The 15,609-nt window shown below is 42.1% G+C and overlaps 1 protein-coding gene across 3 annotated transcripts in view; it reads right to left on the reverse strand.

The window, feature by feature from the left end:
* Nucleotides 1-859: 859 nt before the first annotated feature.
* SMPD3 (sphingomyelin phosphodiesterase 3) overlaps nucleotides 860-15,609 on the reverse strand; it is a 263,658-nt gene continuing 248,908 nt past the window's right edge. For all 3 annotated transcript variants that reach the window (XM_039502790.1, XM_039502788.1, XM_039502789.1), the window contains exons 6-9: nucleotides 14,652-14,741; nucleotides 13,472-13,535; nucleotides 9,908-10,070; nucleotides 860-5,774 (exon numbers count right to left, since the gene is read on the reverse strand). In XM_039502790.1, coding sequence (XP_039358724.1) covers nucleotides 5,673-5,774; nucleotides 9,908-10,070; nucleotides 13,472-13,535; nucleotides 14,652-14,741 — 419 coding nt within the window. In that variant the 3' untranslated portion in view covers nucleotides 860-5,672. The remainder of the gene's footprint in view (nucleotides 5,775-9,907; nucleotides 10,071-13,471; nucleotides 13,536-14,651; nucleotides 14,742-15,609) is intronic.

The raw sequence follows: 15,609 nt of genomic DNA on the forward strand, positions 1-15,609 counted from the left end.
CAAACTGCCTGCCAACCCAAGGTGCAACAGTGACAGTAGGGTGCAGACAAGATCAAGAAGGTAATAAGGGAGCAGGCTACAGGGGCAAGTCTCTGATTTTCTGTGTCACACGATGAAAAGGTCTCTTCCTAGCTAATCCAAAGAAATGCATGCACTGTACACATTCTTCTTGGCTTGTGGTCTAGAGATTTCTTTTTCTATCATCAAAGAATAAAAAAAGAAAATTATAGTAGGGCCCCTGTGGGTTCTTTTCAGGTGCCTTTGGGAATGGGCAAAAAGGGCTGAAACACCATAGTGGATTCTCTTCTTAGTAATGTGAATTGTGTCAATAGAAACTGAACTCTGAACACTCATGTATTTTTTTTTTATTAATTTTAACTGAGTTGACTGGAAGCACAGGCTTTTTGGAATCTTTACTATTTAGTTCAGGGATTGGACTGAAGTCACAGAGGCACCAAGGTTTACAATTGTATAACAAGAAACACTGGCTCTGTGAAATTTTGCTTTGCAATTAGCATATTATAGAAAGAGGAAGGAAGATGGTCTTGTGGCTAAGGCACTGGAGTGGGACTTGGGAGCTCTAGGTTCAATGCTATGGTCAACCCTAGATTTCCTGGGGGATGACGTAAAAGTCACTTAATCTCTCTGCCACTGATCCCTCCATCTATAAAATAGGGCTAATACTTTATTTCTCCCTTCCTTTAGTAGTTTAGATTGCAGAGCTCTTCATGATGGCAACTAATGTCTTCCTATGTGTTTAATGCAGCTGATAAAACTATGATACAGACTCTTTTCAGCATTAATATTTTTAGACTCCAACACATTGAAACCAAAGTAATAAGTGGACTGCAGAGAAATGTTTGAGCCTTGAAATTTTATTATCTTGTTTGCATCAACCATTAATTCCTTTCAGCACCAGTAAAGAAAAAAGCTATTTTTTTTCCAAAATATCTTGTTTTTATCAGGTGTAAGACTGTGGTTTTCTTACAGGCAAAGAAAACAATGAACATGTTTGGTTTCTTGTTTTTTATACATTTATAACAAAATGTCAGGTGTGTGCTTACCATATAAAAACATTAGGTCTCAGAAGGATACAATACCAAAAAAATCATTGAAATAAAAAAGTCATTTTTATATTGGGTTTCTAAACCTCAGCATTAATACAATATTTAAAAAACATCAAGATTAATAGTCATATTTAAAACAAGATGATTATGGACAATCTTAATACCTATTTTTAGTGACCCTCGTCGTGATGGAGGAGAGCCAGGAATTCTTCAACACTCTTGAATCCTATGCGTTCCTCTTCTTTCATCCCTCTTGACCCAGCAGGAGAGGGGAAAAAATAACTTTCTGAGCTGGGCTGAACTCAGGCCAACCTAAAGTGGCCTGAGAGCTGCTCATATTAACCTGAGGACAGTCAGATCTGTTTAATCTGAATCACTGGACAAATGCCATTTTAACAAAAAAAAAATTTTTTTAAAGGAAAATAATTGTGGGCCCCATAGTAAATCTTTAGCCAACAGGTAGGAGGCAGGGACTGGCTGTGTCAGCTGCTGGGACAAGACATTGCAGTGAGGTATAAGAGAATTTTTATTCAGCAACATCCTCTCCTCAAAGTGAACTCAGTTCAGCAGGATGCAGAGTACCTGCAACTCTTCTTGAAGAGAATATTGAATACAATTCACTTTATTGAGCAGCCCATTTTGTATTGGTAGCTTGAATGGTTGCTTAAGTGAGTCTAACTGCATACTAAGCCAACTCCATCACAATACATTAGCCAAAATATACCTCTCATAAGTACAACATTACACTATGTGGAATTCAGCCATAATGTCATAAGCACTCTTCCTCAGTGCTTGATGCATGGTATCTCATTTGATCGCATATAGTCCAGTGATGCCTTTCAGAGCCCCAGGCCAGCAAACAAATAATGCACAGATTAACCAGATCTGAATGAGCCCAGAAAAGCTGTTCTTTTGGGCTGAAAGCCAATAGGATTTGGGTGCCTAACACCCTTAAGCCTTTTAAAAAATGCTATCCTTAGTTTATACTTATTTAAGGAACATTCTCCTGTTCTTCTAAAACTACTCGTAAAATGAGAGTTGAGTGTAACAACAGTAGAAGTTGAAGCTTCAGGGCATATGTGTATTATGTCTTTTTTTAAAAGCCATTAAGTGACACTTCAGCTAAAATGTACACAGTCATCCCATAAAGAACTGGTACTAATGTTCAATGATGTTACATTATTAAATACAAAGAAGTATTATCACCCACTCTTTGGAGAGATCTGAAGTTCCTATGCCTAATGGGGTGAGTAGATGTTGAAAGTTTAACTCAAACCCTTTGTAAATTATATATTGCTAATGGGGCTTGTCATGCTGTCCTTAATCAGGCTGGAATTTATTTTAGAGGAACTGCTTGCATCTTAATTTCCTGTAGTAGTTATTAAAAAAAGAAAAGAAAATGAAAATATCCCATCACATGACCTGGGTTCTAAGGCTTTTTGGATGGATATTCTACCAATAGAGTTACTGTCTGCGTGGAGAATATGGTTTCTGTTCCTCTTTCATGTGGCGCTCTGCCCCCTGGAGAGGGAAGTGTGTGTTCTACAATCTTCTAAATGCATTTTCTAAATCCCTTAAGTGTATCAAGGCATCAGAAGGCACAGGATCGATGCAATAAAGCAAAGAGCATTTGTACAATGGAGTCACAATACTGTACCTCCCAGCATCATCCTCCTGCAAAGTTAGATCCATAAGATTAGTAACAACTAACTATATTTGTTAGTGGTGTATTTTGTTTTGTTTTTAAATAGAGACTGTTTTTACAACTATCCATTTATCAACCATTAAAAACAGAGAGCACTGAAAAATTAAGAACATCAAAATCTAAGAAACTGCTTACTTCAAAATTGAAAAGATCTCTCATCATATCTCAAAAGGGCAAGGAAAGTGCCTGTGTTTTAGAGTCGGCATGACTTCACAGAACTAAACTAATTTAGACATCATTAGTTTTTACTGTAAATAGCGTAACATTGTTTGGCAGTAATTTTGTTTACATCCCACACTGATATCAAATTCACTGAGTATCAGTTACAGTTGCTGAATTTATTGACAAACTAATTTACAGTGTTAGGAAAGCTATTAAAAATACTGTACCTCAGATTTAGTTCTACTACTGATAGCAATATGGCAGCATAGCTGCTGGGCAGTACACAAATTGCTATTGGTACTGTTTTTTTTAAAAAGGTTAATAAAATACAAGCAAGATAGAAAATAGGATTACAAGCATTTTTTTTTCAAAGTCTTTCTGAGTTAACTGCAGAGCTGAGAAAGCAGGAAACTGCACACACACACTCTGCGTATACAGAGAAAGCTACAGAGGGAAATAAGTAGTGCATTCAGCTTCTACCTCTTGGCACTTGGTTTCAATTCTTGTTTAGACCAAAAGGGGTGCTAAATTTGGTCTCTTTCTAGTCTCCATTTGTTGTATGTCACAAACCCCCATGCAGTTTGGCACAGTTCAGGTGTGAGAGGCAGTATGTGTTCAAGGGAGCCCACGACTGGAAAATGAGGGATGTGATGGGTCAAGATTGAGGTGCAATGGCAGAGCTGTGTGAGGGGAAAACTTGCTAGCACCTGCCTGGCTCTAGCCAGTGATATCTGTCTCTTTCATTAACACTAAGGGCTTCTCTGCATGCGGAGTGACACAGTTTTAACTAAAGTGTTTGTTTTTTAAATGTAGGTAGTTAAACTGATGCCAAAATCTGCATGGTCTTGTTTCTGTTTTAAACAGGCTTATTTCAGTTTAAGTTTATAGCAGGTTTAAACTAAAGCACAAGTGTTCACACAGATGTTTGCATCAGGTTGGCTAAAAATTGTTTGTTTAAACAGGTGCATGTTTGGACCCAGATGAGATGTGAATTCAATATTTATGGTAGAGAATGGGGAAAACACTGTAAAAATGGAACAAGATTAGGGAGGAATGGCTTGGATTAAAGAGCAACAGGTAATTAGCAGATTGTGTGGGCCTAGAGGTATCCTTTTGCGTGGAATACGCTTCTCCCTTGGAAGAGAAGCCTATTTCTTTAGTGTGGTGTTCGCCTTTGCTTCCATCCTCTCCTTTGCTCTTGCCCCATTTTACATCCCTACATGGACAAAGGGCTGAGAAGCTCAGTTATGAATCCCCCTTTTTAATTACACGAGTCAGGGAGGTAGGAAGGTGAAAAGAGTAGGGTACTGGGATGGGACAATAAACAGAAGACTCACTGCTAACAGAGGGGCCGATGTACATGTTGGTGGTTTTCTCTTTCCACTGCACAACCAAAATTATACAAATTAACTGGCCAAGACTCGAAGACCGAGGGCACAAAGAATTCAGGGTTGTGTCCCAAACGTTACAAATTATTTTCAGTTCAGCAGGAGAGTTCTCATGTGTGGTCTTCACATTTCACTTCCCCATTTTTTCTTTCTTTATTCTGCCACCACTTTTTGTTCCTTTGAAAATCAGTGTCCTAACCAGTCTTTTGTCAATCACACTCTGCTTTCTTCATCCGTACTCCAAAATTGTCACTTTTTGTTTTTCCTATGTCTCACATGTTTGTTAAAAGCCTTCCTTATTCATTGTATCCAGTCAAGGCAGAGAATTGACTCTGGTATTACCAACGGTACCACGTGAATCTATTCAAAATGACCATAATATTCTACGTTAGCGTATACTGTAAATCAGAACTGCCCAAAATGTGGGAAAGGAAGCCTATGACATTAAAAGGGGACCATATTCTTTCTCAAAGTAAAAGTGATATTCTGTGGCTAGCAAACTTGTGCTCTATTCAGGAGCTGTTACTCAGGCAAAACTCTTGTTGATTTTAATGGGACTATAGTTGGAGTAAGGATTGTGGGACTGGATTCCTAAACTTTAATGTCAGATTTTTAATCATAATCTTACTTTTTCAGAGTCCTCCATTTAAGGATTATCTGCCAATTGGATACAGTTTTGTTGTTTTGTTTTTTTAAGCCCATCAAGTTCATTGGAAAATGTTTAGCCAGTCCCGGAATGCTTTTCTTTGGCTAGTTTCAGATTTTGAATTCCCATTTCTATTCTTATTTCCCCCATGATATCTTAATGAATATTTATCTTAGAGTGGCATGCAATGCGGGCGCATGCTACTGATGCAGGCATGCTACTACGACATTAACAGGCTTGGAAAAAGAAAAGAAAAAAAAAAGCTTTAGCTTAGTTTTACAAAGATATTATGCAAAAATCCATTGAGCCGCACTAACTCACAGACGGATTACAAACTAAATTGTGCTATATATTAGTATAAAAACATGTTGTAGTAAGAATGGCACTGGTTCAAAAGGAATAAGGACTTCCATCTTGGTTTCTTTCGGTCCACAGTGAAAGCGTTGAGATACAGCCCTGCCCTGTTGCCTGACCAACCTGTGACAATGGTTTGTTATTGGTCCTAACCCACATAATTTCTTCCCTTTATATCCTCCGATCCTGGTACATTTTGAAGGAACTTGAAAGCCAGTTGAGTTGTGGGGGGTAGCCTGGGTCAGGTCTACTCATCTTTCCTAACGTGGCACCAGAAAAGTTCTTTTCTATCCTCTGATATAGGTTATAAATTGAAAGTTTCCTCTTCTAATCTTCTAAACTGGTCAGTTTTAAGAATCCTCTTCCCCTGTAGATACCATCAGACGCATAGCAACTGGCAGGTGGTCTGTCAAACCTGCTAACTGTGTAATAAAGTTGAACTCTTCCACTTCCTGCAAGGGAACAAAAGAGGAGTGCAAAAATCAATGCAGGGTATTCAAAATGCACCGGGCTTAGATTTTCTACATCTCTTCCCAGTTTACTTTCTTAAGCCCAAAACCTGTCTCCCTGCTTCCACGGATGTAATCAATGCTCTGGGGGCGGGGTTCTGTGTGCTGGAGTGCAAAGGTTACACCTGTAACATACACACACCTACTGGATGAGATCGGTATCCTGTTTGGGGAAAAATAGCATGTGCGCATGTAATTCAAGACTGTCATAATGCATATGCATGAGGTGGCTGAATTTAAGGCTGTAGAGGCAACCTTAATTTTGGCATTTCCTAACTCTTGTGCGCTTAGCATAGCGTGACCAGATGACAAAAGTGAAATATCGGGATGTGGGTGGGGCAGGGCAAAAAAAAAAGCCGCTGGAGGGTCCTTCCCCCCACCCCCGCACCAGCTCGCCTAGTCTCCACCTCCCCTCATAGGGGAAGGGCCCCAGCTGGTGCAATCCCACCCACTCAGACAGCAGCATTTCAGGCAGGCAGCAGCTCTGCCCTGCAGCACAGAGCACCCCGGGATTACGAAGTGAGCGTCTGGGGCGTGCTCAGCCTGCGGCCGCTGTGACCCCACCGAGTTGCCCTGCGCGTGGGGTGAGTCTGGCCCCACGTACAAGAACGGCCCCAGGGGGTGCGGGGCAGGGCACATGGCACATGCAACAGCTGGGCAAAGGGGCCAGGGGACATGGGAGCCCTCGAGGAATGGGGGCCACCAATCACCCCAAGGAAGGGGGCTGGTGGGCGGCAGCTCTGCCCCTCAGGCACGGGATCTGGGCGCAGCACTGGCGGCCCGGCCAGGCGCCCTGCGACCTCTCCCACCTTCACGTGGCTCGGGAGGCTGGACAAACAAGCAATTTTGTCCTCCCCAAATCCCCGCCCTGGCCCTACCTTCTTCATGGCTGCGCCATGCACGCTGGTGTCACCCCCTCCCTCCAGCACTTGTGCTGCCATACAGCTGATCAGCACAAGCCTGGGAGGGAGGAGGAATGCAGCGTGCTTGGGGAAGAGGTGGGGCCAGGGCGGGGATTTGGGGAGGGGGTCCAATGGAGGAAGGAGGGGGCGGAGTCAGGGCAGGGGGGCGCGAGCCCCTCTGGGCTTTGCCTGCGCACTGGAACGGAAGGCAAAATTGCTTGTTTGTCCAGTGTCCCGACCGAACATCGGTCAGGACGCGGGACAAACAAGCAAATATTGGGACAGTCTCGATAAAATCAGGACGTCTGGTCACCCTAGCTTAGCAACCTCAACCTTCTTTAATGTAACTTCCTGTGGACTAAAAAAAAAAAAAGCAAACAGGAAAAAACAAATTCTGTCATCTGTAACCATATTGATATCAGCAGGGTTAGAACTTTTAATCTATGTCACAGACCTCTGCTATTTGAGGAATACTTGTTAGCACTAAGAACAGGAGTACTTGTGGCACCTTAGAGCATAGCTTTTGTGAGCTAGGCTAAAATAAATTTGTTAGTCTCTAAGGTGCCACAAGTACTCCTGTTCTTTTTGCAGATACAGACTAACTCGGCTGCTACTCTGAAACTTGTTAGCACTAGTAAGTTGACAAACTCTTTGGCCAGCCACTAGAGGGAGATATGGCACATTTTGCCAGTGGGCATCAAAGCTTTTTGCTAGCTGTAGAAGAATACTGAGACTCGGGAATCCTGTTTTCGATTCCAGATTCGGAGGAGTGTACTCTAGTTTATTGCAGAGCCTTCTGCCACTTGGCCCTCCAGTCTGTCCTTGTCCCAGTCCTCATCCCAGGTTCTCCATCTCCTGACCCCTCTGAATTCAAGTCAAGCTGATTCCTCTTTCTCGTCTGTGCTATCTGGGCTTCAGCAGCAGGAGCACTGAGATATTCAGAGCACAGGAGACAGTCTCCCTGCTCCCAGTTCTGGACCCGTGTCACAATGGTCCCCAGCAGCCAGGAGGAACAACAGCAGGGAAAGTCCTGCTCAGTCCCCACAGCCCTTGGGTGGTGCATGCCCAGTGCAGACAGAACCTTCAGACAATTTAGCTGCCAAACTTTAATGAGTCTGTGAGCATCTGTGAACTGAGACTTTCAGAGGCTCATAATTTGGATAGCTGTTCACAGAGTTGGCAAAAGGCACACGCCTGACCCTAACAACACTTCTTCCCCCCATGGTCAAATTACAAACTCTGGAGCCAAAGCATGGAGGAGCTAGCGCTTGTCAATAAAATGGTTATGCAAATCCGTTAACCTGAACAAAACAAAGCATGTTTTCCCGTAACCTCAACCTCAGAAAGAGATTAACTTTGATTTTTTTGGGGGGATGGGGGGGAAATCAGGCTGACATCAGGCACAGAAAACTTAAGCCCAAATTGACTGAAGTTTGGCAAAAATATAAGGTACCAAAAACATGGTCTTCTAATGGGAAGTGTTGGAGCAACTTTAACTACTGAGGTCTCCAGGGATGCCCCCACAATTTTTTCCCATGCTATGCACCATCTATCCCTGTGGAGCCATCCCCAATGCAGCTGCTGATCCCAGTGCTTCATCCACCAAATCTGTGCCACACTCAGCCCCCACCTTGCAGCCCGGCCTGCACAGGTGCAGTGTCACTTCCCATCTCTGAGGTGGGACACAGGCTTCTGGAAGAAGGGGGAGGCTGGGCAGGCTCCATGTGTGGCAGGGAGTCCTAGTGCAGGAGCTGGCCCCAAAGCAGCAGTGCCCGTCACCCATTTCCCACTCAGGTTTGGCTCCATGACCCCTCTCTCATGCTGGGGCAAATGGGGTGGTACAGCTGGGCCAAACTGGTGTTGCAACATGCTGCACAAGGCGTCACCACACAACTCAGGTTTGGCCCCACAGCCCCTACATTACGTGTACAGGGGTCATAATGCCACTCAATTTTTAGCCCCTCCATCATGATGAAGGAGCCATAGGCTAAAATCTGAGGAGTGTTGCAGCCCCTGTGCACTGTGGTCCCAATGCTGCTCACTCACTCAGTAAAATTCAGATCACTTATATGGCAGTGGGGCTATCAGTGACGCTCCTCCTCACCACTGCCAATGGTATGCACTATGCATATGGCTGCGGGCATCATCGGATGCCACTATCTGCACCAAATAAATCATTTCACAAAAAACTATGTGCAATCTTAATTTGGCTCCCTTGTGTGCATGTATTATGATAATATTTAAGTACACGATCACATTTTTTTTCCTTCTGCCTCATTCAGTGGCCTTATAATGAGACGCTTTGAGCAGCCTTAAGAATAGGCAGCTTTATCACCTCTGCATATAGTATCACATAGCAGGTTTAAAATCACTTTGAGGAGCTCCCAGACTCACGGTGTATTGGAAGTACAGTGTATTTGTTTTATCATCATATCGTGTTAAACTGGCCAGGATATTCTATAAGGTTTTACAAAAGTTCAAAAATTGGTGACCATCAAATGAAAAACTAGAGCGTAATGCCAGAGGGCATAAGAAAAAGCACCTTCTGCCCCCCCCAAAATTACCCCTGCCAAATTTAAGGCTGGAGGAAAAAAAATTCGCATTTTTATTTTGTAACATCCTTCTACTTTCCAGGAAGCAGTATGCAGAAGCTAATTGCACCCTAGAGGCCCCTACCAAGACTGAACTCCATTTTGCTAGTCACGATATAAACATGAAATAAGGTAGAGTAGAGGATGTACTCACTGGTGCTATGTGAGATATTAGAATCAAACCCATTTGAACTGAGCCTATTTTTGAGATCTGATGCGTTCTTGAACAGAGCCCATGCTCATGGAAGTTCAGCAAACATTATCGTAGGTTGCTTAAACGCTTGAGTAGCTGTAAAAAGCATCAGAGTCCTGTGGCATCTTATAGACTAACAGACATATTGGAGCATAAGCTGATACTTGAGTAGCTGGTTAACCTCTTTACCCCACCCCACCTCCAAGGCACCTTCTCTCACTTCCAAGAAGTCCCAGACTGCCCAGGACAGAAGCAGGAGAGAGGGTCTGAATGAGTTCCCTTTTGGAGATGCGAGTTTGAATTTAGCCCTATGAGCAAATCTGCAGGGCCTTGTGTGCCATCCAAGCACTTTACATTCTGAGTTACAGTTCACTTCACTGTAGAACTCACCACTTTCCATTCCAGGTAGACACCCTCTTCTGTGTAAAGCATGTAGTCAATCCTCCTCCCACTGCCTTTTAGTGATGCCTTCCTCCCCTTTTGACTTGAAGAATGGTTCTTGCTGGTGGGATAGACCAAGTATCCTTTCCTCCCTTCTTCGCTTTCCAGGACCCTGGTTTACAAAAAACAGAAGCCTGTTGAATATCTCCCAGCTCTATCCCTGTGTGTAGAATAAGCTATCATCAGTATTTTTATTGCAGGCCCCCCAACACACATTGTGCTATTTGGAGGAGTCTACAGTGTAACCAGTAGCAGAGTGAAATCCATTGTTTCAGGCATGCATTTTACAGCATAAGGTTATATTAATCTGCAGCTGACTGAGGGGACAGTTCTGCTTGAACATTCTCACAATGAGTCTCAATACTGATATTCCACTATGTGTGTGGATCTGACCCTGATGTCAGTAGGAGTTTTGTATTGCGAAGGAAAGTAGAATATTGGCATAAAGATCCACCATGTGAATTTCATATATACAATTACTGCATTTGCAGATATCTGCAGCAACTCCATATGCAGGCTATCGAACTTAACTGGTCATCAGCATGTGCAATCATAGAAATTTTGTGTGTTAATTTAGGCATGCAGATATGTACACCCTTTTGTGCATGCACTCTTATGAAAATCTGGGCTAAAATGTACAAATGACTTTCAAAAGCAAGTAGTTGGAAATGATTTACTTTTCTTACCTGCCAGAACCTGAGCTCAAGAGGTCTGTGGTTTCCCTTGTAAAAGTTGATTACATCTTTAAACTACATCATCAACTGTTGCAGCAGAAACACTGAGCCATGAACTTGGGTCCTAGCAGGTACAAAGCCTTTAAGTTCATCTTGAGAAAAAAATGGCATTTTGATGTCCTGGCTTTTTAAAATAATCGTGAAAGCATTTGTGTGTGTGTGTGTGTGTGTTTTTTAAAGGTGACAAGCACAGAACTCTTACGAAATGATTTGAAGTTAGAAAGAGAAATAGTCCCTGGTTTTATCATCTCTCAAAATTCCATCCTTCAAAAGAATTTGAACTGTGACGAGGCAAGAACTGCAGCACTTAAGAGGACTGTTTAGTTTTTTGGCGAATTGGGAGTAAATGCAAATTATAATTGGCGAAAGTTGATTCTTATAAAAAGCACTTTACCCACCTTTACAAGATAATAATCCACCATAACACATTATGGTTGGCTATTAAGTCTATGGAAAATAAATGTATTGCAGCTCATTTGTTTCCTCTGATTAATTTAAATATGAATGTTCTGATAGTTATCTAAGCCTAGACAGATTATTTTTAATAACCATTTCATAAAGGGAAATTTTCTTTCATATAGGATGTTTCAAATTTGGACGGTCATGTAATTAATTGTGTTAAGTTAGCTTACTGGAACACGCTGATCCCGTAACATGGAGAGTCCGACTGTTCATTCTACAGCTTGTTTCTGAAAATGGTGCTCTTTCTGAAAGCCTCGTTTAGATACAAGAGAATGATCTGGCTCTAATGAAGCTGACCTCCATTGAAAAGCAGCAGCCCACACAGACTTGGTAAGCGCAAATTAAACAACAGTTGAGCAAAAGCTGCGCAGAGCTGGACCAATACTGCAACAAAAACCCAAACCCCACAATTTTCATCTGTGCAGTCACTTCATTTAAAAGATGACTTTGCTTGAGCTGCACTTGCACTCTTTTTATATTCACTTCCTGTGCCCATTTCAGTGACTGAGTCATCTACACAAGTGTTTATGGAAAAGGAATTTTCATCTCAAATACTCCAGGACAATGAATTTTAAAATGTTCATGCACCTGTATTCTCAGTAAAATTCAGATCACTTATATGTGAGGGGCTGCTGCTTGACACAGCAGGTGCAGAGGGTGTATGCCATGCCACAGAAGTAGCAGCACATAACTACTCCATATGAATGTAATAAGTTATGCCTGGTCAATATGATATACACAGCAATCTAAACTTTATAGGGCTGATGCCTCAGATAAGACCTAGGACACAGAAAGGAGAAAGAGTTTAAAATAATCCTTCCTATCTTTTCTCCTTGAGAGATTTAATACCCCCAGGTGGCTTTTTTTAAAACCTTCCTGCCTATTACAAAAGTTATGACTCCTCCAACTAGAGCATGGAAACAATACCATGTGACTATAGTGGCCAATCACAACTAATCAGCACAGCTCATTTTTAATACTGAATATCAGACTGTCTGATGAATCCACACCTGCAAAAAGTATGATACAGGAGTGAGAGAATGGCATTCTGGAATCAATTTCACTCCATCTCCACAAAGCTTGGGTAAGCCATCTCACAACCCAGGGGGGCAGGAAACTGCAGGCCCCACAGCCTTTCTGCTGCTGCTGTTCCAGCTTGTGGCATGGAATTGTGGGCCACACTCTCTCCACACACATTGCTTTGGGGCCTCTGAATCTCATCTCTTGACTGGTCCCTAATGGGGCCTTCTGTGCTGGACTATGGAGACCTTGTTGCAGTATAGAGTCCCGGTATTTCTGTACAACCAGTGAATACTCCCCACGCCACCGACCTTGTGTGGTGCTTAAATGATGCAGATGGCCTTGCGTTGGCTCTCTGCATCAGGGTAAATTTCACCTTCTGTGAGAAGAAATTACTTGCCCTAAATTAAAAGCTCAGCTTCACAGCTAAGGCTCCTTCAAAATGGAAGTGTGTTTACATTGCCCCATTGTTCAGAGATGGAGTCCAAGTTGTAAAAGATCAATATCTACCTTATTAACTTGTCCCAGATTTACAGAAAAATTAGTTAATAAACAGCTACCCCACTATTTATGCTTGGTTAAATCAGTCTGCTGTACTGATCAGCTGTGGAGAGATCTTCAAACAGGCTGTGCTATGTCCAGTCTGGTAGCATTCAGAAGTTGGTTTTATTGTCCTGTTCCAGCAAACTGAATGTATACATAGGTGTGAATTCACTGAATATTAGCCAGCTTTGAATGTTGTAGTGCATGTCTCTTTTGCTAATATGGTTAATAGCCACAGGGTTTGGAGTCATGATCCAAACTTCCCCAAAATTCAAGGTTGGTTAGACCTAGAGTTTACTTAGTCCTGTTTCTATCCCCCCCTCCACACCCATTTCATTTTTAAAAATGTTTTGGTGTAAATCTAGTGCTGGTTAAAGATGTCAGAGTGACATCCCTAGAATCTGAAGTCTTCCACTTGGCCATAAGACAGCATGACTCCCCTATATAGTGCTTTAACCTTTTATTATCTATACGTATTTACATTATGCCACATTCACAGTATTCCTGCGGGTCAGGCAGGACCACCTATAGAGATGCAAAGTCAGTACAGTTTCTAGAGTTAATTAAATCCTTAGTACCTCTGCTGCTATTGCCAAATAAAAGGTAAGCAACACATCTCTCAAAGGCCACCAAACAGCCATTGGATAGTAAATTTTAGTCACTTATCACCAGAATTAAAATATTAAATGGAAAATGACAAACTAGTTTTTCAATTAATTGTCTGTAAACAGTGAAAGAGGGACTGAGTGCATACTTCTGTAGGTTATCTGGAGTGCACACTTCTTCCTCATACAATCCTTCAGGATCTAACAAGGTACCTGTGAACAAAAAGGAACACATGACTAGCTCAGCATACCTATTGCTACTTGCACCTTGTGTAGTTAATTGTAGCAGTGCAAAGGGAGTGGAATCAGAAAGTGTTCCTTTCTGATTTGATAGCATTTTATACTCACTTTGCATTTGCTCTGGACAAGGGTGCTATCGGTTTAAGGTATGTCCTCCCTTCAGGGACTGTTTCTTGCCCATGCAGGCTAATGCTTTTGATCTAATGGGATTCTTCTATTTCAGAACGCATGCAAAAATACTCCCTAATTGCAATGAGGATGGGAATGCTTGCACTCATTTCCTCCACCCTCCCTCTTTCTGATGCTTAAGTGTGTCTTCTCCCTTGCCTCCTGCACAGACCCTCCTCCCCCACCCCCTTAACTTTTTAAACCTTTCTGGCAAACTACCCAATCTGACCTACCCTAACCACTTCCTCAATCAGTCAAATCAAGGTAATTAATTAAGTGAAACCACCACTCCTGTTTTTAATGTTTTTCATGGAAGTCCAGTGGGCAAAGTAATCTCTAGTGTAACTCAGTTGAAATCAGTGGAATTACACCAGGAATGAATTTTTCCCTAAGGTATGCAGTTTGAGGTGGATGTGAAAATGAAAACGGTGCCAATGGAATTATTTAATTACCTTGTCACAAACACTGATTTATAACATCAGCAATTAATGGGGCTGGAAGAGTCTAATCATAAGCTGAATGCTTCAGTTTACATACAAATAGCTTGGTGTAACTGAGAGACTAGAACTGGAATACAGAGACACCACAATGGTTCAACTGGGTTTTAAAAGATCATTTTAAAGTGGCTAAACTGTGGCAGGGTACTTGAGTAATCTTATAAACTGATGCCATGTTCAATTCCAGCAGGGTCTGCATTTTGGTAGAAACACCTCATCCACTATTTGGGTACATTTTATAGTACAATAAAGCACTCTGAGGCTTACAAAAGAGATGATGCTTTTAAACCACAGTTTGTAAATATTTAGATCCCGCTTAATTGTTACTGCCCCTTAGTTATACCATATGCTGCCTGCAGGTGGTGTCTCAGGAACATATAAGGATAAAATCAGTTGCCTCTGACAGTTTGAGACAAAACCTTACCAATTGCCCATGGTTTTTCCTCCCCAGGACCAAGCCGGCATGGATCTTTGTAGCGTGTAAACAGGGAGTGCTGCTGCTCCAGCTTGTCCTCTGCAAGTCCAAGGAAAGGCAAATCAATCTCGTAGTGCAAGCTTTAAAATACAGTGCAAAAACTGGTACCATGCAAAAGGCAAACTTGACTCTCCGATCTGTGTCCTCAGCTCATGCCCCTGGAAGGGAGAGGAGGTTCCTCCCATCACTCTGAAGCAACCTCTCTGGTCAAGACTACAGCAACACTAATTTAATTTGGAACCTGATTTCATTTTGGTTTCTAAGGTGATATCAGCAACATTCTGTAATGAATTTTAAAAAACAAATAAACCAAAAATCACAATTGTAGTCAAGATTCTTATTAACCCTGAGCTACATTTTATAAATTCTCTAAATCTTAGTCCTCAGATTGACAAAAGCATTTCCTAAATGTCTCCCATTTATCACTAGTTTAATGCTAAGTTGACAGCTGAAGGAACTGATGCCCCTTATTTATCTTCAAAACAGGTTTGATTGCAGGCAATGGCAATGTAGATTTCCCACCTTGCCTGGGTAATTTACATAACCCTTGTCCTGGAGGGACCAGTCTCCATGCCCTTTCAATTTCTAGTCTGCAAGACTGCCAACAGCGTACCAATTAGTGCCAGTTGTGGTGGTGGCACATGTTTGAGGAACTGGGTTAATATCACCAACTCATTTCAACTGGCCCACTGAACAGACAGCAAATGATGACTTTTGGGCACTAATTACCTGGGCTGGATTTGAACTGGTGACCTAAAGGTGAAAGACCTCAGGCTAGTTGAGATTAGTGGCATTAAAAATGTTACTTGTATATTTCAAATCCTCCAAAACTGTAAATCATGGAAAAATAGGCCACTTTCCTATCCCTGGTCACCTCCACTCCCTCGTTATATATACGGCCTTGTTG

Source organism: Mauremys reevesii, linkage group 16 (assembly GCF_016161935.1).
Source record: "Mauremys reevesii isolate NIE-2019 linkage group 16, ASM1616193v1, whole genome shotgun sequence".
In the NCBI taxonomy this organism is placed as follows: domain Eukaryota; kingdom Metazoa; phylum Chordata; order Testudines; family Geoemydidae; genus Mauremys; species Mauremys reevesii.